This window comes from Nesoenas mayeri, assembly GCF_963082525.1.
Source record: "Nesoenas mayeri genome assembly, chromosome: 3".
Taxonomy (NCBI): Eukaryota; Metazoa; Chordata; class Aves; order Columbiformes; family Columbidae; genus Nesoenas; species Nesoenas mayeri.
This window is the reverse complement of record NC_137544.1, coordinates 83,846,557-83,866,825: the sequence shown is the minus strand read 5'-3', so window position 1 is coordinate 83,866,825 and position 20,269 is coordinate 83,846,557. Positions and strand designations below refer to the sequence as shown.

The following is a 20,269-nucleotide window of genomic DNA, read 5'->3' as shown; positions in this document are numbered from 1 at the left end:
ATATGTGATTTGCACCAACACAGTTCTGCTTTGGAAAAAAAACAACAACAAAGTCAGTGAGGCTGAGTGAGAGGTGTTGGCACAGAAAGCAACTGGATATCAAAGTGACCTGGCCAAAAAGCTTGAAGAGGACATCCTGATATCATAAAACAAAACCAAGGAAACATCAGACAAAAAAGCCTTGCAGAGAACAGGAAAGTATGTCTAAATCTTTATTTCCACAGAAGCTAAAATGCCAAAAACTCACTCTTATGACTTTTTTTTTAAGCAACATAGCAAGGTTGACAGGCAGCCACATACAGACCCCCATGTAGGGGATAAAATGAAAAACAATGGAAGTAGGCAAACCAAAATCCAATCACTACCTCAAGCTCTCAGTTTTAAAAAGCAATGTATGGCATGCCTGGACAGTTTATTAAGTTAGGTAAAAATATTTAGAAATCCCCAAGAAATCTTTAAAATTAAGTTAAAACAAAAACTTTGGCAATTAAAACAAAACACACATGGAGTATCATACTGAATACTCAGCAGGATAAATTTACAGTTACCTACATCTACAGAAAAATGCAAAGGAACATGGTCCTGTACATCTGATCTAAAGCATTTTAAGACTGCTGGAAGATGAACTGCAAATATTGTAATATATTACTAATCATCTAAGCCAAGTATTCAAAATCAGCAAAGAAGATGTGTCAAAGAGGTACTAAACGTGCATGTAGAAATCATAAAGTTAAATTCCATGAAAGGAGAAATGCTTACAATTCTATGTTCACTGAATAAATCTTACCAATAGTTAGAAACATCAGAATAAATACTTTTCATGACTCAAGACTAGATTTTGTAGCCTCTAGCTTTTATGTTCTTGAGCTAGACGATCTATACAGTTTGTATTTTAAACTATGGTAAGAATGCAAGCACTGTTATTTATATAATTCTGTTTCTTCACAGTATAAGACAGACTAAGTGTCAAAAGCACTGCTTTTACCCCATGGTGAGAACAGCAATGAAACAAATGGATCTAATCATTGCCTGCCCTGTCTTAAGATCTCAATATAGTTGCAGTATTCTCGACAATCTACCAGCAATCATCATAACCATTATAGCAAAGAACTATTATGGATGATGGTTTATACTGTAAGCCCTTCATTTTTACAGGGTTTCGGTTTTTTAGATTAACTCTGTGAAAGCTTAACAGCTTATCAGGAACACTCTCCTCTTCCAGGATAAAAGCTTACAATTTGTGCTACTTTAGCTACTGATACCATAATTACAGAATGAACCTGTATTACAAAGAAGGCAAAGTGTTTTATTCCTGAAAACAAAGTTCTCAGAGTTCATATAACCATAAGTGACAGGCTAATAACAAAATTATCCATAAAAGTTATAATTTATTTCCCATTTCGTTTCTCACAGCAATAATAGTTAGCAGTAAGTGCCACAGTCTAAGACTCAGCAGATTTAAAAATTAACTAAGACCAATCATAATGGTTAAGCTTAATTCTTTTGTACTCACTATGAGCCACTTGCAACACTAGCTATTTCCCCAGAGGTTAAAAGACTTAAAATCAGAAATGGTTTCCCCTTTCACTTTACATACTTCTTCAGAGGAAGAGAATGTGTATTCAGACTGTGATACTCTCGGAGCTGAGAGCCCTGCTCCTGGTAAAGACACATTGGACAGACGCCTCTTTCTCACTCCGCTGCAGTTATTCGGAATCTTGAAGGCACATCGCTTATGGTAGTTCAACCCACAACCTGAAAGAGAAGTTGTTTTAGAAAAAAAACCTCCCAACGTTCAAAGCAACAGAAGCAACACTAGTATTTTGATAAAGCAGTTAAAAAGATGATCTTGGAAAAGAGTAAAGACAGAAATAGATTTTTCCGTTCAATTCTCTTATTTTAGTGTTCTTGATGTGACCCACAGAAACAGCTTTTTTTTGCACTACTGGCTGCAATACTGGTCTCTAGTAGGCCCATCTCCAGAAACAAGATCTCAGACTCCAAAGCAGCTGATGGCCCTTCTCACTCCTCCGGCACCAGGAGGCCTCCACTGCTCCCTCGCTTTGGAGCACAAGAGCTAAGGAGCAGTGTCAGCACTTGACAGCAGGCTGCAGAGCTCCACTGCCAGCTGGAGGAAGGCCACAAGAAAAGGGATTCTCCTTCACAAGTCCCTCCAAAGTATTTGCTCCTTAAGCAAAGGACACACACCTGTAAGCTATAACAGCTATTTCATTTTGAAGCAAGAAAGAAGAACGCTTCTTAAGTCAATTGCCCAAGGTCACACACAGCTTGTGTTAAAGCCAGGATGAGAACTTAGGTTTCCTGATGTACAACCCCTTCCAACTCCATTAAATACTGTATTTATCACGTGCTAACATTTCAAACAAGATATAATTTCCTCTTCCTTACTTTATATAGATATACACACACAAAAATACACTAAAAAAAAGAATCACAGGCTTACCTTCACATTTTAATCCTTGTCGCACCAAACCCCAAAGCATTTCTCCACAGTAGTCACAAAAAGTAGGAGCCTTGTAGGAATGCACATAAAGTGCATGAGGACGAATCTGGAAATCTTCAACTGTAGCCAAAGCTTTTAAAAAATTGCGGTGAGTCATGGTTCTTGCCATAAAAATCAATGAGGATTTACAGAAATAACATGTTTTAATGATGGCAGATTCGAAGAACACTAATGAGCTGTTTAGATACCAGCCTTTCACTACATAGCATTTAAATATGCATTTAGAAGATTACATAGTTTTCAGCAAGCTTTTTTATTGAGGAAAAATATCTGTTGGATTCTCTAGGCTAATGGTCACAACTAATCAACAGTACAAGTCAAAATGTTGAAACCTCACTAAGCTGAAAAGCCAAATACAACAAGGTTTGTTAAAAATCAACCTTACAGTAAACATTTCAAAGAGCAACTTAATTTCCAAACTGCTTTGTAACCTACAAAATTTTCAAATGAAGGACAGTTACATAGGTTAGATTTTTATATTCTAAAGCACTTTCTCAGTAAAAGATTTTTAGATCGAACTCTGTGTATATCAAAACAGAACTGTGGATAGAGTTTCCATGGAACACTGGCAACTTCACTAGTACTGTTCTTTTCCTTAAACAAGCATAGATATGTTTAAACAAAACAAAACAAAATGAAGTGGTATTTTATACCAACATTACCTTGGCCTGATGGCTACTATCCCTTGATCAATGTGCACTAACACTTGATATTCAGATTCTCTTGTCTCAGTTTTAAAAGCTTATACTGAAAGAGATTTACATTACTTCAAAATGCCTTGGTTTCAGGTGGTCTGTCTGTTTGTAAGTAAGCTGTCAAAGACTGTCAAGAAGAGGCACACAGGATAAACTTTTCAAATATGCCATTCACCAGAAGCAATGACAAGCTCAAACCAAGATGATCCACAACCAAACACCCCAGACATGCCCAGAACAGTAGGTCCTGAAACGCAGCCAAGGAACTCAGCCTTATGCCTCTGGAAATCATAATTTCTTGATCCAATTTACAAATCTAGTCCCATGACAGCCAAGAGATCTCTCATTCTAGAATGTAACCTCCGTTTGGCACTTAGTCCCCAAAGTCCAAAAGAATTGCTCAATACTAGTCCAGCTGTTATTTGCAGTTTAACTTGGACCGACTTTTGGTTAAATTTGACATGATACTGATCAAATACAGACAACTTAAATCAGTCAGAGTTTGGAAAAACAAGGCAAATGACAGGGCTGGAAGAACAAATCCTGAATCCTACCTGCATTTCAGTTTCAATAGTTATAATAATAAACTTATAAATCACATTCTTATAATTTAGATGTATTTATAATAATAAACCTGAAGAAGATTAAAACATGAAAATTAAATAACAAAACTCAGTACTGAAGCATCGATACCACTTGGGTTTTCTTGGAAACCTCTACCCCAAAACAGTCACACAGACTTTTAAGTCAAAGAGGTCAAGGCAAGCATATAACGTTCCACAAAGTCCTATTGTCTTTTAACCTACTGAATAAAGTGCTGTTCCACTGTCAGAACAATACCTACCAGAGAGTACAACCTCAACAAGGTCTCCCTCATGTATCTCTTCTGCTGATGTAATCCGTTGCAAAATATTATCTGAATTCAGGTCATGACGGAAGAGCAGAATTTTGTCATACATGCCAAAGAAACCACACTCTGGGAACTGCAATGGAAAGCAAAATCTAAATTAACACATGCTCTTTTATAATCTTATCCATAAGTGTTGTTAATAGCAGCTACAGAACGTGAGTCTCTTAAGCGTTCCATGGAAACAAAATTGATCTGCTTATTTTGAGAAAACGAAGCATTTTCTGAACTTAAAAGCAGCATTAAAAGGTTAAAAAACCCTCACACACCCCCCACACCAAAACAAATAAAACTCATCAATATCAACTTATGGCCTGTTCCTCCCCCCTCACTACAGTGACAGTTTTTTCAAACCTAAAAAAACCCAAAAAAAGTTAGGGATTTTGTTTCTTTGGTTTCTCAGTCTCTCAGACCTGCATAATCAGTGTGGCATCTGAAAGCCAAGGCAGATCTTTCTAACTCGGGTACCACCACCTGTAACCCTCATTCACAGACATTCTGGTCAGGCAGGTATTCAGCTCAAAACATTCCAGCAGCACCTGCTGCTCTTTTCATGAGGGGCAAGCCAACAGAGGCTCCTTATTGCTATTCTACAACAGTTTAGATCTGCAGATGCGAGAAAAGGAAAACTTGATTCCCCCCCAATGACAGAAAAGAATATTTGCAAATCCATATAGGGAAGAGATACACTAAGTAACACACCATTTTTCCATGACACTTCACTGAAAATAGCTTTCTTATTCTGTATTTTCCCAGCTTTTCAAAATATCGTCAAGTGTGAGTAAGGCTTCTTAAAATTTAAAGCTTAAAAGTAAACAGTTCACAAAGAAAAATAGAATAGGAATAGACCCTGGAAAGGAATGAGTACCAATCAACCAGCTCCTCTGGCCTTTCTGTTTAAACCAGAATTGAGACTCAAGATGGGAACGCACACAGAGAAATGCTCCACAGAAGAAAAGAGGAAGAATGTGGGAAAAAAATATGGAAAAGCACACAACAAGCTTTCAAATAATTAGATAATAGACTACAGTTTGGTAATTTCAATCTTACACAGACAATAAGTAACAGGGTCTAAGCTGTGTGAAGCTTGTCATATATTAATTGTCTTAAACTAAAGTAGTCAAAGACTTGTTTCTACGAAATCAAAGATATAATGAAGGTATCCGTCACACACATTGTTTTCAGGCTGCTTTCCCATTTAGAGAGAAAATAAATTCCTCTTTCTGGTAGCAATTTTATCCAAAATATTAAGTTGGCCTTCTCTGTTTTGGTGTGCACACACCACACATTTACATCACACATAATGCTGAAGAATCCTTATGCTCTGGAAAGCATATTGTCTACTTGGACAATCACAGATGCTGAAATTTGTCCTATTTCATCCATAAAGAACAAAAAATAGACCTGACAAAATTATACTGTCTCACAACTCACTCTTAGGTTCCCCACATAAACATGATACTCTCTTGTACTCTGGGCAGTAGCCGTGATGGTACAGATACAACAACAGCATTATACTTGCCTAAAAAAGATGCTTTTAAAACCTTTATACAACAAAATGCTATTGCTTAAAATCCTTTAGGTCATCTGGAATTACTTCCTCTCTTATCAAACTACATTTCAGTATACCCATCTGCTGGTTCATGTTGACAAATAGCAAATTCCATTAATATTCTGAAAATTAGAGTTTTCCAATCTCCCAAAGATTATTCCTGTTAGGAAAGGAAATAAAAACCTTGAGAATTAGCTGTGCTGCTCAAACATGTGTCTCAGTATCTCTGCAAGTATGCACAGGACTTGATTTCAGATTCAGAGTATGCATAGATACAGCACGCTAGTCATTCTGACAAGGGAAATTACAGGTCTTCAGACCTCAAACAGCACACAAACCTGCTTTAACCTCTAACTCAGAGGTGTCAAACTCATTTTCACCAGGGGCCACATTAGCCTCGCTGTTGCCTTCAAAGGGCCAAATGTAATTTTAGGACTATATAACTGTTTATGCAGTCCTAAAATTACATTCAGCCCTTTGAAGGCAACTGACAGGCTGATGTGGCCCCCAGCGAAAATGAATTTGACACCCCCGGTATAACTCAAAATTCCACTGTGCCTCAATTAACATGAAAACAAGTTATATTAACTTTTTTTGAATGAGTACTGTGAGGTTTTATTCCTTGATACTATATACACTGTTTAGCCAGGTACCACATCTTAATGCTAGTAACAACAAGAGAAAGCTGCCACATCAATGCCACAGTCAATTGTATCTTCAAGACAACTTCTATTTATAGCATATTGATTATATCATGCTGCTGAAAAACTTAATTCCAACAAAAGAGAGATAAAAGTCAATGTGAATATGGTATTATCTGCCTGAAGATAAATACGACACATTTTATTAATGCCGATATTAATTTCAGCTGCCAGGAAGGACAACAGATGATTCAGAATATCAGTGTAACTATTGCCTCTTTGTATTAAGCTCACAGAACAAATCACAAACCACAGGTTTTAAAGAACCTCTAAGATATTTCACAGGTTTAAGTCTCTCTCTTTTGGTAAAGATATGTCTTTGTCTTCTCTTCATTCTTTGAGAACATAAACCTTTAAGCCAGCTGCCAGAACATCACTACACTTAATCCCCCACCCCAGTAATCAGACGTTACAAAATTACATACCAAGAAGCACTTATTTTAAATGCTATGACCATATGTGTTTTGCATGTGACAACATTTACCCACTCTCATGTACAAAACTTGCATTTATTAAAATGTTTTAAACATACCACGCTAATTTTGGTCACTAAAAAGCATTAGCTGACACAATAAACAAAATCTACAAATGAATACTCAAATTCTCTGTGACAGCATGTGTAATCATTAAAAATATGAAAAAAAAAGAGACATTACATTCCTTAGAAAGTACCATCAACATTAATTTCATAGTTAGTAAATAACAGTGTAATGCCTATAATTCACATATGGTTTTCAATAAATTCCATATGTAAATTCTAAATTAATTTCTATGGAATAAAAGCACTGTAAAAAAAAAAAACCAAATCATCTATTCTAGACTGTTAAAACTGTTGCCATCAACATCCTCTTTTGGTTCCAACACTAATTAAATTGACCTTTTAAGCTGTGTATTGTGAATGCTTATGATTCTGTAGTTACAGAGTTTACTGCAAAACAAGGATATACACACATGGATGAAAGGACTGTGAAAGGTTGTCTGGGTTTGTAACTGTAATATCTAACTTCATAAAAAATAATTTATCTATTTACAAGCTTCAGCTCCATCAGTAGCTCCTAGGCTAAGCCCAGGTCTAACAAGACTAACAATAATCTACACTAGTATTTATTGCAAGAAGTCTAGCGCTAAACACAGACTCTGTACACAGTTTCTACAGATACCTGACAGACTTCATCCAGGACACATTCTTCTATGCATTGCACATGCCTAATCTCTGTTTCTGAAACCATCACCAAAAAGATTAAAAGCATTAGAAGAGACATAACCTGTCCATTGGTCCTACAGAGTTGCAGTTGCTACAGGAATTTCCTGAGTCCACACCAGGGACACCCATGTCTGCGGAACCTTGCAGCAGCTCCCCCAACTGGGTGAGGTGCTGCTCTGCACCTCCACAGAGGAGCACAGAGGAACCACGCAAGTGGGGCAGCCCATACAACACCCTGCCCAGCTCCTGCCAGGCCTGTCACAGGAGCAACCAGCCCAAAGGCCCATTTCCACATGCCAGAGGAGCACAGTGGCACAAGGGCAGACAGGGAACCCAAATTAAAGATTCCAAGGAAAGGATACACTGTTCAAGCCCCTCCCAGGGATGCCACAGAAGAGCCCCAGTTTCCAGCCACAAAACCCATTAACCCATTGAGTCAACATTAGCGCACCTTTTGGACTGAGAGGGGTTGCCGCCCAACAGTGTGGGACACGTTCTAAGATGCCAGAGAATTAAGGATGCACAAAGTTTATTATGGGACATTTATGGAAGGAACCAAAAGCAAGGAAAGGTGTGGCTCAAGCAAACATGGGGAAAATATAAGGGATAAGAGGAATAAGAAGATAAAAAAAGATTGGTCACCTATAAATAGAGTCTGGTCAGAACAATTGTCTGGCCATGCCCTGTACCTGATCAGCACCATCTGTTCTGTCTTTTCATTAAATTCCATGTCTAAGTGTTTTTCTGGATGATAGGCTCTCTTTCTGAGCACATGTGTGTGTATGGGGGATCTGGGTGCCAGCAACTGGAGCCAGATGACAGGTCAGAGGACCCACATGTCTGTGGTGCCAGCAACTGGAGACACCAGAGCGAGTGAAATCACGAGCCAGTCAGTGTGCCTGCAACTGGAAAGACCAAGATACAGGGGCTGCTACTGGGCAGAGGGTGCTTGAGCCCAGATGCTGGAGACTTCCACTTCTTTTTGGTGTGTTTTGGCTTTTGTGGGGTTTTTTGTTGGGTTGGTGGTTGGTTTTGGTTTGTGGGTGTGGGTGTGTGGATGTTCCCACTATCAGACCTTCAACCCGAACCAACAGAGAAGGGTACAGTATGAGACCATTACTGCTGTTTGTGGTTTTTTGTGTGAGTGCTCTGTGTGTCTGCCTGTGTCTATCTGTGTGCATACACACACAATACTGTATAACTGTCTGTGCCTACTGGAAACACAGTCAGACTCACTACTGGTTGGGCATGGGGCTGCAGCAGCCTCCCCTCTGCCAGGAGGCTGTCATATCCAATAGTCCCTAACAAAAATTTTCAAGATGGATGAACAAGGCCTGCCCTTTCCTTGCACACATCCCCAGCCCCCGTGATTTCCCTGTTATAAAAGAACAGACCCAAACACAAAGATGCCTCTCTGACCACTCCTCCCCACACACATCAGCTCAGGTTACTCCCCTCTGCCCCAGCACAGCCCTGAGCGCCCAAGCAATGGAAGTGCTGGCTGGCTGCCCCTGTCTGGTCGGCCCTGATGAGCTGCAGGTGGCCCCTCAAAGCCCGTCCCTAAGGCACTTGGCTATGCTGTGCTGTGGAAGCTGTGCAAGGGGCCTGGCTCCTCACGGTCTGCAGCACCCTGCTCCCCATTGCGCTGAGGAATACGGCATTCCTTGCTGGCACCTTAGCCAGAGGGCTACGTGTGGACTGCTGGCCAAGAATAACCTCATCGATTAACAAGGGTTTTTTTACTTCAAGTAGTATCTTTTAAAGGTATTTTTACACAAAGCTTAAACTATGTTCAAGTTGTACAGTACCAATTTTTTCTCTCTTGTACTACAGCAAAGTAGAGCGCTTACAGCTTTCCTTATGCACAGTTACATGAAGCTGTTAAGGAAGAATGCTAACCAGTTCCTTTGAAGTGTCAAGAGCTCACAATGTAAACTTGAAAACAAAACTCAGAGCAGAATTTTTTAAAGCCTGTTTTATCTTACAGGATTATACAGCTATTACTTTCCTGCATAAAAGCCCAAAGTATCTGCACAGTGACTCAGAACATATAAACTGCTAATCCCAGTATTACTACGCTTCCTAAAAGCAAGAAGACCATTCCCAGTGTTAACAGTTCCAAAAGAGCATCTAAGTACAGGAAATCACTTGCAGGAAGTCTATGTACACGATAGGCTGTGCCAAAATTCATCTCTGGTACACCAATATCATCAGCTTACGTAAAGAATGTATGCAGTCCTTTGTACTTGGGTTGTACTAGCACAAGTTACACTATTAGTGCATTATTACATTTACACTGAGAAAAACAATTGGTGTTATCTAGAATGCTTATACTGCAAGTATTACAGTATGTCTAGTCCTAATTGATAGTGCATTACATCATTCTTTTTACCCAGAACTCACTAAACAGCAGCCAGTATTGCTGGAGTGAAACACAACCAAGGCTTCTTTCTATCTTGGCAGTAACTGAAAAATCCCTCTACTTCAAGTTCCAGGACTAACTTTACAAAGTTCTGGACCAGTCGCCAAAAATTCACGCTAGGGAAAAGCGTAGGCGGATATTGTTTCAAGGTCCAATATCGCATGACCCATCATAACTCAAAACAAATGCTTCAAACCACGGAAAGTTAATTCCAAAGTCTAGCAGTGCAAAATACCCATTACCTTGGAAAGTCTCTTCATTCACTGAAATCACTCCAATCTATTCATCGGCATCCCTACCCAGCTATTCCCTCCTACTCCTTAGAATGGCCTGCCAAATCACATTACCACACAGACAATTAGCTTCAAACATGTTACATGAAATCCTTCCCTCACCAGACGCCTCAGCACAGACACATTTGGACTACCGCTTGGCTGGGTTTACCAGGATAGAAACCTATTTCCATGGAGGAATGCTAATCTGCCCCACACATACCAGCTCTGTGCCCCCAGTACTCCTCAGTTCCCGTCTTCTCACAGCCATGTTTGCTTCTCATGCCTCAACATTCTGCTGCCGTATTTAGCTCACATGAAGAAAGAAAGTAGATGACGAAAAGGCAGACCAACAGGGGGCAAAAAGATTTGAGCACGGCTGATGAATACAAAACACGATTTGCATTAATTTTAGAATGAACTATGATTACAAGCTTAACCTGGAGAAAAACCAAGAAGGATGGTTGCAGTACTACTGCCTATTTATTACATCAAATTAAGTGGTCACTGCAACAGTTGCAGAGATCCCTTTGTAACATGGATGGATTGTAATACGATCCTTCTACTTCTCAATATTTTATTAGTAAAACATCTGTTAACACTAGAGAAATCATACTAAACTTCAAGTCAACACCTCTGCCACAATTTGGTTAGATAGTTTCCCATTACCACCACAGTGTCCAAACCTTTGGAAGACCGCTCACATACATTTCACATGTTTTGGTCCTTTCACAACATGACAATTCAAAGTATTTTAAAATAAATACTCTTTCCCCCTTCAGCAGCCTGCACTGAAGAGGTAGCTATCCAAACTACTTTCATTCAGCCCCATGAAATCTTGAATTCTTAGGTATATGAATTATACAGGTATACATGTAATTGTCACTTGGTTAGAAAATTTAACACATATCTTTGTGAGTTCATTATGTCAGGCTTTTTCTACCCTGATTATCAAAGCAAAATGTATGAACACATATCTTCATCTCCCTCTCCCTCGCCCCTCAGTCTGCTTCACCTTCAAAGGAAACTGGCTTATTTTCCAAACAACCCCAGCACTTCTGCTATCCAAACCCAAAATCCCGCCTAGTCTAATTAAAATAATAGGCAGGACTATCAAAAAAGTGCATACATACTGACAGAATCACGCTCAATTGAGATCATTCCAATTATTGACCAGGGAACGCAATGTACCAGGACTACAACATTTATAAAAACAGTGAAACTACAGAAACAGTAGAAAGGCCCACAAGCAGGAGTAATATGCAACATGTAAATGCTTTTAAGCTTCCAGTGATTGTGGTCTCAACACCTTACACAGTTCAGAGTCTTGAAGAAATCAGTATGAGTATGTACATGTTAACATCTGTTTAAGCAGCTACTGACAGATCAAGGTCTGAATTCAGGCAAGTCAAAGCAGCATAAGGTAGCAGGAAACAATGAGGGAATTAACACTTCTGAGAAAGCATAAGTACTGTTGAGAGAGGAGACAACATTTAAGGTACAAAATGACACCTTAATGTGTCACAGAGAGAAAGATGACCAAAAAACAGAACACGGAAAAAATAGCCAAAAAGTAAAATGAAAGATCAAAGCAACAAAAAGAAAGCAAGTGATCAAGTAGAAATGAGATTATACACAATCATGGACTGGCTGTTGAGAGAGACAATTAATTACACATGCAGTTGAAAGAGAGTGATCATGTAGCATGAACAAAAATTAAGACAAAAATATTATTGCTAGCAAAAGCAAAGATACCAGCAGTAGGGAATGTGTAGTACTTTAATATATAGCCATCTAGATAAGGAATGAGCAGAGAAGACAGATTGAGACCATAACAAAGAATCTTTTAAAGCACCCCTATAAATTCTAAAGTTGTTTTTTTCTGAGGACTTCAATTAAGTATTCCAATTTACAATACCCCTAACATAGCGCTTCATGAACTTAACTTTAAACGTGGAAAAAAAAAATGTTGCTCCTCTCCTGATATTTAGAACATTTTTAACAAAGCTAAGAGACATCAAATATTTGCATTACTCATCTCGCTCTCCTATAGACACATGCCTCTCTAGTTTCAGTTCTGCTGATGCTCATTTTAACTACGCTTCTGCAAAAACTGAACAAGCTACACCAAACAGCAGCATCTGCAGCAGAAAGCACAGCTGACTATCAACAATACAGCAAGACTGGCAATAGAGAAAGCACTAAGAAAACGCATCAGGTAAACACAGTACTTATTTCCTCACTAAACTGCCCTCCAACACAGGCTTTTGCAGGATTGTTTTGCCCCCAATTGATTCATTCCCCCGAAAGAAGTAAAGGTAAGGCATAAGTTATTTTAAGGATGCTATAATTACTTCTACAAAGGTTAAAATCCAGCCTCCTCAGAGAGGAAGATTTTTCGATACTGTAATTGTAGCCTCAAATAGAGTGAGGCAGGCAACCTAAGCTCCCAAGCAAATGAGGAAGGACACCCAAACCTTTGATTTTGTTCCAGATACGCAGAGAAATGCAAGTCTGAAATGTGATTTAAAAGCACTATGAAAAAGAAGTGCAGAAACTTGCATTTACCTCTAGTAAAGATACCACTCAAAGAAAAGCTAGAAATTATTCCAAATTAAAAAAAATATATTTCTCCTTTTTCTTTAAAGAAGTGCAACAATAAACAGATACTGCCAACTACAGAACTATCACAAGAACAACCTATAGAGCACCCTGAAGTTGAGACCCGGGAATCGGTCAAGAAAAGACAGTGTTAGCAGGCTGTGTAATAGGAGAGGAAAGGGAAGATTTAACACTGTTGAATCTCAAAGCCATACCCAGCAGCTTCAAAGCTTTCACCTGGAAAAAAACACAACCAAACAGGCAGCTGTATGCATGACAGTACACAGAAGAACATAGTTTACAGCTTTTACATAAATGCAAAATTATCTGTATAGTAATACTAGAATATTTAATATGCATGCAACAGTCATCAGGTCTAAGAGAAAAAAGGCAAGGCAGGACACATTGATGTCAAACAGAGGTTGGACGGAGGATATTGCCACTTGTGCACTAGCTGCAAAACTACTTATTAACGATTAATGCACCACACATAAGGTTGTTTCCTGAATAATTTGCTGTCTGCAAACATGTTCTCACTGAGCAGTCATTCGCTGGTAGCATCAGCTGCAGGAAAGCATAAACAGAATCCAAGACAGACAAAAGAGAAAAACTGATCGTGAAATCCTCATCAGTTTTGCAGTGCATCAGGCTCAGCACATAAGAAGTTGCTTAAGCTATAAAAAGAACCTGAGCTAAAGTTTTAGTTGAGCCTGCCAAAGAACAGCAAGGAAAAAGAAAAATAAGTGTGAACGTATTTGTTTTCATCTTTCTTTAAGACAGAAGACAGGAAATATGCAGATGCAAAGAGAAGCAGTTGGTACAGAAAGAAAAAACAGCCCCTAAAATGGCTGCGAAAAAGTGCACCTAACATGCATGGTACAGGAAAAAAATATTGACCCAAATAACTTCTCTCTTCAGAAAGGAACTAACATGCTGAACTACATTTTGGTAGCCCATAATGTTATTATGAAATCAGCTTGCTTGTCAACTAGTTTGTAGTAATATGGAAAATGCATTAAGTTGTGAGATGGGGAAAAAAATGCACAAGCATATGCAAATGAAAGTTCATACAATGTTTACATTTACTTTCTTTCAAGCTACTAACTGAAAAAAAAAAAAAAGTCTAATGAAACTAATCACCCACAAATACCAATCACAATAGTGAAAGACATGGAGGAAATAATTCCCTACAAAATAATCTAGCTTCAACGCCCTCCCTCTCACCCACCCCTGCCTGGCCTTAAGGGAAAAGAGCAATTATTTCTTAATTATTTTATGAAACAATGTTAACTACTTTTCAGGTTGCTTAGTAGGATCTAAGCTACCTAAAGTTGAGACTCGGATGCAAAACCGTCAAGACCAACATTATTTCCTTCCCAGAGAGTAAAAGCTTACACCAGCTTAACGAAGACACATTGAAAAGTATACTGACTTTTTTCATTCTTGGTTGACCGTCCCTTAATAGAAATTATGCTGATAATAGTCCTCTCACAAGAGTAATGCAAGTATTCCTTATATGGAGTAAAAATACTATGACAGTATTAGCTGCTTGGTAGAGTTTTTAATAATTAACTAGAAACAAAAATAAAAGCTAGTACAATGCAAGTCTGCAGGCCTGCAGTGCATTTCTATAGCCACAACTGGGCCTCTCATTACAGCTGGCTATACTGTTTCGAGAATACTCCTCAACAGTAGTAAGCATAAACTAGTAAAAACCTAAGATATCAATGACAATCACTGAAAAGAAAAAGCATATTCTCCATATCGTGAAAACTAATTCTTGCAGAAAATTTCCTACTACATCTTCTTTTCTAGATTTCACAACCAAGGAAGTATTATAACAGGAAGGTTTACTCCTTTAAATCAAAAGCTTCTACCTTGGGAGTTAGCAAAATTTTTTTGTATGTAACTGCAAAGATCTAACATGGACCCTTGCCACTGTAACAAACTTCTTGGCACATTCCAGTCACACGTTGTTATTACTAGCAGTCTATTACAAAACAACTGTTGCCATCAGCAGGAGGTGGGAGCATTATACCATACCTTTTGGTAAACTATAGAGCACACCAGGTCTTTAACAGCAGAGAGGGACAGGTCCTGAGCTTCAATGGTGACAGTCTCTCGAGTGAGACCAATTTGCAGAAGGAAGGAGACCCCATGCACAGAGCCCCGGGAGTTGGTGAGGCTCTGGGTACTGAAACTGCCATTGGAGAGTCGACTGGAGAGCCCCGACTGGGGACTTGAAGACAAAGTTGGGGTTTGTGGTGCAGCAGCATGACATGTAGGTGGGGAAAACTTTTGTAAGGATGGGGGAGAAGAGTCGTTTGCTGACATCTGACTTGCTTTAATCTGTCGAGATCTCCCTAGTAGTCAAATTCTAAGAAAAACACGTTTTAAAACAAGGATAATGTAACTTTCCCTTTCTTAGTTCAGTAAAACACCCCTGACCAGTAAAACTTAATTTTCCCTTTCATTCTGTGCAAGACAAAGCACAAAATAATTTCAGCTGTAAGTTACTTTAAATTAAAGGTTCTCTTTCCACAGTTCCAATCAGCTGACCAAAAGCAGACTGCCTGTCCTTTAGCACCACGTCCGGACAACAGAGGCTTATATAAAGGCCTCACAGAAACACATCAGCTCTGCTCTTTTACACTTGTCCTTCATTTTTATGTAACAAAAAAAAAAAGCTGGAAACACAGAGAGAAATAAATGTTGTTAACTCATTAAAAGTATCCTTGTTCACCTAATTCCACAGATTGTATCTTAAATGCAGACTCATCTTCATGTAGACAGTCTTTTAGAATTAAAAAAAAAGAGTGTATCCTTGAGCAATAACAAAAGTCCACGTATGTGATGAATCTATTCCTCCTTCAGAAAGTCTTCTCTGAATTCACAGGACACAGTTAGCTTGGAGATCAGTGAAGGTATCTGATTTCATTTGTATAAAATATTTTAGCTCAGGAAATGCAGGAGCAGAATGTCTGAAGACACAATCACATTAAATGTAATCTCTAGCTTCAACCAGATAATCTCCAGCATTTGTAAATGTTGCACTCTGCCTGTAGGGGAAAAGATAATGTTGTTATTTCACATGAAATGCATAAAATTGCATAGCAATGTCAAAAGCTCTCTACTTTGAAGCAGGTGGATCACCAATTCCTTGTGTTCAAGTGAGCTATGTTAGTAACATATGTTTGTACATATAATCTGAACTTAACTGATTTCCCACTGTATGATACACAAAATAAATCAGACCTTACACTGCCCAATATGTTACCGCATCTTTTAATTAACAATAATTTAGCACAGCAAAGCACTTAACAGTTAAAGGGGGCGGGGGGGGGGGGGGGGGTGAGGGAGTAGACGACAGCTCTGCTCTGTAGGTGTATACTGAGAAGCTGGTGGGTAGGGAAGGAAATTTATTAAATGTATTGAAACATCAAAAAAACCCCACCATAATGTCAAAACTCAAAAAAAACCCTATGTGGCATGTACTGGTGACACCATTTTAATACTTTTATTCAAGACAATTTAAGAACATCTTGCACAAACTGTACCTGTAGGAAGATATGCATAGCACACAACTGAGCATTAGTTCATTTGAAAAAAAAAATAATCATCTAATGCTCACATGTCCAATTAAAAAAGCAAGTCTGCTAAAACCTTTAAAAATAATTGCATTAGCACTGGTTCAAAATATTTATTATAAGATGCTGCACTACCTGATTCAGTATTTCAAGCATTTCATGAGCAACTGAAATGCTATAAAATAATCATTTTTAGATTCCACATGCAGCTTCTGGCCCAGAAAATGTTACCCATTAAAGCAAAAGTGGTTCAAGTATATAGTTACCACCTATCGCCAATGTGTCATACAGCACACCAAAATCAATAAGCTCATGTATCTCTTCCTTCCCTTAGATTAAAAAAAAAAAAAAGAAAGAAAAAGTATTACTAATATTAAATGAAATTTTAGAAACAAAAAGCCACAGTTTAATCACATGGAATATAAACTGTCCTTACTAGAAATAAAGCTAGTAACTGGTAAACCTGTCCATTTAATAGATTACACACTCCTGGTATTTACCAGTGCAATAACTCAAAACCTCACTCTCATTGCATTCCAAAAGGCAGAGAAGGAAACAGAGGTACATGAACTGCAGTACTGGAAGGAAAATAAGCTCTTGGTTCTGTGATAAAAATTCCTAGCAGGGGCTCCAGAAAAGAGAACAAATTGATAACTCCTGCATTTTCAGCATAGGTATCTACCAACTGTTGTCTTTGAATACTCAAGTTGCTAGGCATTTACCAACACCTGAAAAAACAACTTTCGCCTTAAAGAACACATTAAACATGATACAGATGAAGGTAATAAGTAGGAAGAATGAGGGCACCAACACTAACATTTAAGCACCTTTCTCAATAAAGCAGCTTCACAGTGCCTTCAACTTCGCTTGAAGATGACTTTTTTTTTTGTTTTCTACATATTGTTTTTCTCTCCCTCACTTCTCATGGATACCAGAGACAGCAAATACCAAGCCTTAGGGGCGGATCTGCATTAAAAACCAATAATCCCTGATCAACATAATAGAAAATGGAAAAGTCATATGATGTGGTAGAATTAATGGGTCTACTAAGCAAGTTTAATTTAGACAGTGAAAACATGCTGTGAAAGCTCACCTACAGCTGCCTAATTACAATTATAGTTATATTTACCAAAAGCATGATGTATTTGCATTTACAAAGCATTTTCATACCAAGTTGATTTGCATATAAGCCTTTAACAAAGTTTATTTTCACTACTTGGTAGGTAAGAATGGATCTTCCTAAGAAAGGAAAACCATAGAAACTGCTCACTTCACAGTCAGGATAAACTGAGTCTGAACATCAAATAAAACAAGTGCATATTGAAATTCATATTCAATCGTATTATTTTTATTTATATGTATAAAACCCCCTACACCTCAAAAACCAGAGAGGCAGGAGGACTGTGAAGGGAGTCCCCCCACCCCCGTGCACAGCCCGCAGCCGGGGGGCGCTGACCCTCCCCTTCCCTCCGGGGCTGCCCCCAGACCAAACAGCTCTCGGAAGCTTCACCCGCTCTCCCTTCTGGGCACGGCAGGGACTTGGAGCCCCGCTCACCCGTCTTACCCCCGCGGGGGCTACTCACTTCCCCGCTTCCCGCCAGGAGGGACTGCAGCCACTGCCGCCCAGCAGCCAGGCTCCCGCCGCCGGACCACGGGGCCGCCCGCAGGTGCCAGAGCCGGGGTTGCGGGCGAGCGGGCGGACGGACGGACTGAGAGGGACGGACTGAGAGGGGCGGGCGGGCGGAGGAGCCGCGGGCGCGGCGGCGGGATGCGTCCTGCCTGCCACGGGTCACGCAGCCCCGTCCGGGCTGGCGCTGACAACCGCCCGTCCTGTCCGGTCCGGTCCCGTCCCTCTCAGGTTTAAATCCCCGCCGGGCGACCCGCCCCTGCCGGCACAGCTCCCCGCGGCGCCGCTCTCCGGAGATGATGTGGCCTCGGCCCGTCACCCCCACCCCGGGGCACCCCCACGCCAGGGCGGAGCTGCCGCCGCGACGGCGCTTTCCCCCCGCGGGGGACAGCGAGGGCCCCCTCAGAACCTTCGGGGCAGGGCCCTTGCCGGGGTCGTCGTCGGCGACATCGCCGCTCCTGCCGCGGCAGGAACTTTCCGAGTCCGCCCCCGCCCTTCGCCGGCGCGGCGGGCCCGGCCCCCGCCCCCCCGCTCCCGACCCCAGCGGCGGCGGCGGCGCGCGCCCCCCGTCCCGCCGGCCTCACCTGCGGCCCCGCCAGACGCCGGCTGCCCCGCACCGGAGCTGCCCCGCGCACATCTCCCCCGCCGCGCAGCCCCGCGGCTCCCCGCACACACCAGAGCCGCCCGGGACGGGCTGCGGCACGGGGGATACCGGGAGTTGTAGTCCCGCAGGCACGCGCTGGCCCTGGGCGCCGCGCCACGGCGAACTACAACCCCCAGCGTGCCCCGCGCGAGAGGGGCTCAGCGAGCAAGGCGGCGCATGCGCAGAGCTCCCCAAAAGAGTTTCCGTTAGTTTTGTTGCCTGTGGCGGTCGCTGCCCTGAGCCGCTAACGGGACGGCGGGGCGCGGCGCGGCGCGGCGGGGCGGCGCCTTCAGCGGTGCTTTGCGCTCCATCTTGCCGCTGGCGCCCCGCCGCCGCCCTCGCCTCTCCGGCCCCCGCCGCCTCTAGTCTTGCTAAAACTTGGGTCCGCGCCAGTTGGCGCCCGCTTGCAGTTGTGCCAGCGCCGGCCTCCCGTTTCGACAGCTCCTCCGCCCTCCCGAGCGCCCTGGGCCTCCCCGCTCCCGGGCCCCCGCAGCCCTTCTCGCCATCTGCGCCACTTTCGGTTCACCTTTCCGGGGCGTGGGTGGCGCGGTGCAGCCCCGCGGAGATCTCCCCAGGGCCTCGGACAAGGCCCTTCATCGCTGCACAGGAAATACTTGACCGTGTGTGTCACAGGATCACGTTGGTCTTGTTCGTGGCTGCTCTGACCTGGTAGCTCGAAAGGGCGTCCTGTGAACAGCGTGCCTGCCGGTCCCTGCGATTCTCTTGGTGGCCCCCACTGACGATCTCGTAGCTTGCCACAGAAGTTCTCCAGGCCCTTTCGGACATGGCTGCTACTACCTCACAGCCCCCACTTCTCCCCGATCCACCAAAATCCCATCTTCCCGCTCTGCATTAATGATGCCACTCTTGCATCATCAGCAAATCTCTGCACGCAAGATATTTAGCAAACACGCATTTAGCAAAAGTACTGAATACTGGTCACAAGGCAAAACTGCATTTGTAACCACCCACCAGCCCAAAAGCTCCCTGTTAAGAGGCAACCCATAATCTTCCTTCTTGAACTTGCATTAAATTTCTATGTATGAGTCTTAAAATACTATCCACTACTCTAAGAAGTTGCTGAAGTTTAAATTGTACACCAGACCAAAAACGCTTGGAAAAGGCAAACTGTCAACAGAAATTCAAAGCCTTCTAACTCTCAGCTCAGTGAGACACAGATGTAGAAGCAGATTAGTGCTTTGTCAGTTCAGTGCTGCTTGTAACGTACATTTCTCATTTCCTTCATCTTACACTCCTGAGGCCTGGCCTAAAACCCACTGAAGCTGAGTGAAGTATTTCCGCTTACTTCACCTGACTTTGCATCAAACCTTTATACCATGCAGCTGATACAGAGTGTGACCAGGTCCATGTTCTGATTGGAGCCAGTTTATTTGATAAGGAATTAGCCTGCAGCTTCTTGTCGAAATCTGGAACTACTCTAAAACTGTAGCAGTTAATGGTTGATTCTGCTTTAAACTGGTTTTGAACACTAAAAAACACCCTGGGACTTTTTAATGAAGGCTATTCCATGAAT

The 20,269-nt window shown here is 41.4% G+C and overlaps 1 protein-coding gene across 1 annotated transcript in view; it reads right to left on the bottom strand.

The window, feature by feature from the left end:
• PRKD3 (protein kinase D3) overlaps positions 1-18,778 on the bottom strand; it is a 44,186-nt gene extending 25,408 nt beyond the window's left edge. The window contains exons 1-5 of the mRNA XM_080342629.1: positions 18,677-18,778; positions 14,922-15,937; positions 4,064-4,202; positions 2,465-2,596; positions 1,598-1,755 (exon numbers count right to left, since the gene is read on the bottom strand). Of these exons, the coding sequence (XP_080198755.1) occupies positions 1,598-1,755; positions 2,465-2,596; positions 4,064-4,202; positions 14,922-15,212 (720 nt within the window). The 5' untranslated portion in view covers positions 15,213-15,937; positions 18,677-18,778. The remainder of the gene's footprint in view (positions 1-1,597; positions 1,756-2,464; positions 2,597-4,063; positions 4,203-14,921; positions 15,938-18,676) is intronic.
• Positions 18,779-20,269: the final 1,491 nt, after the last annotated feature.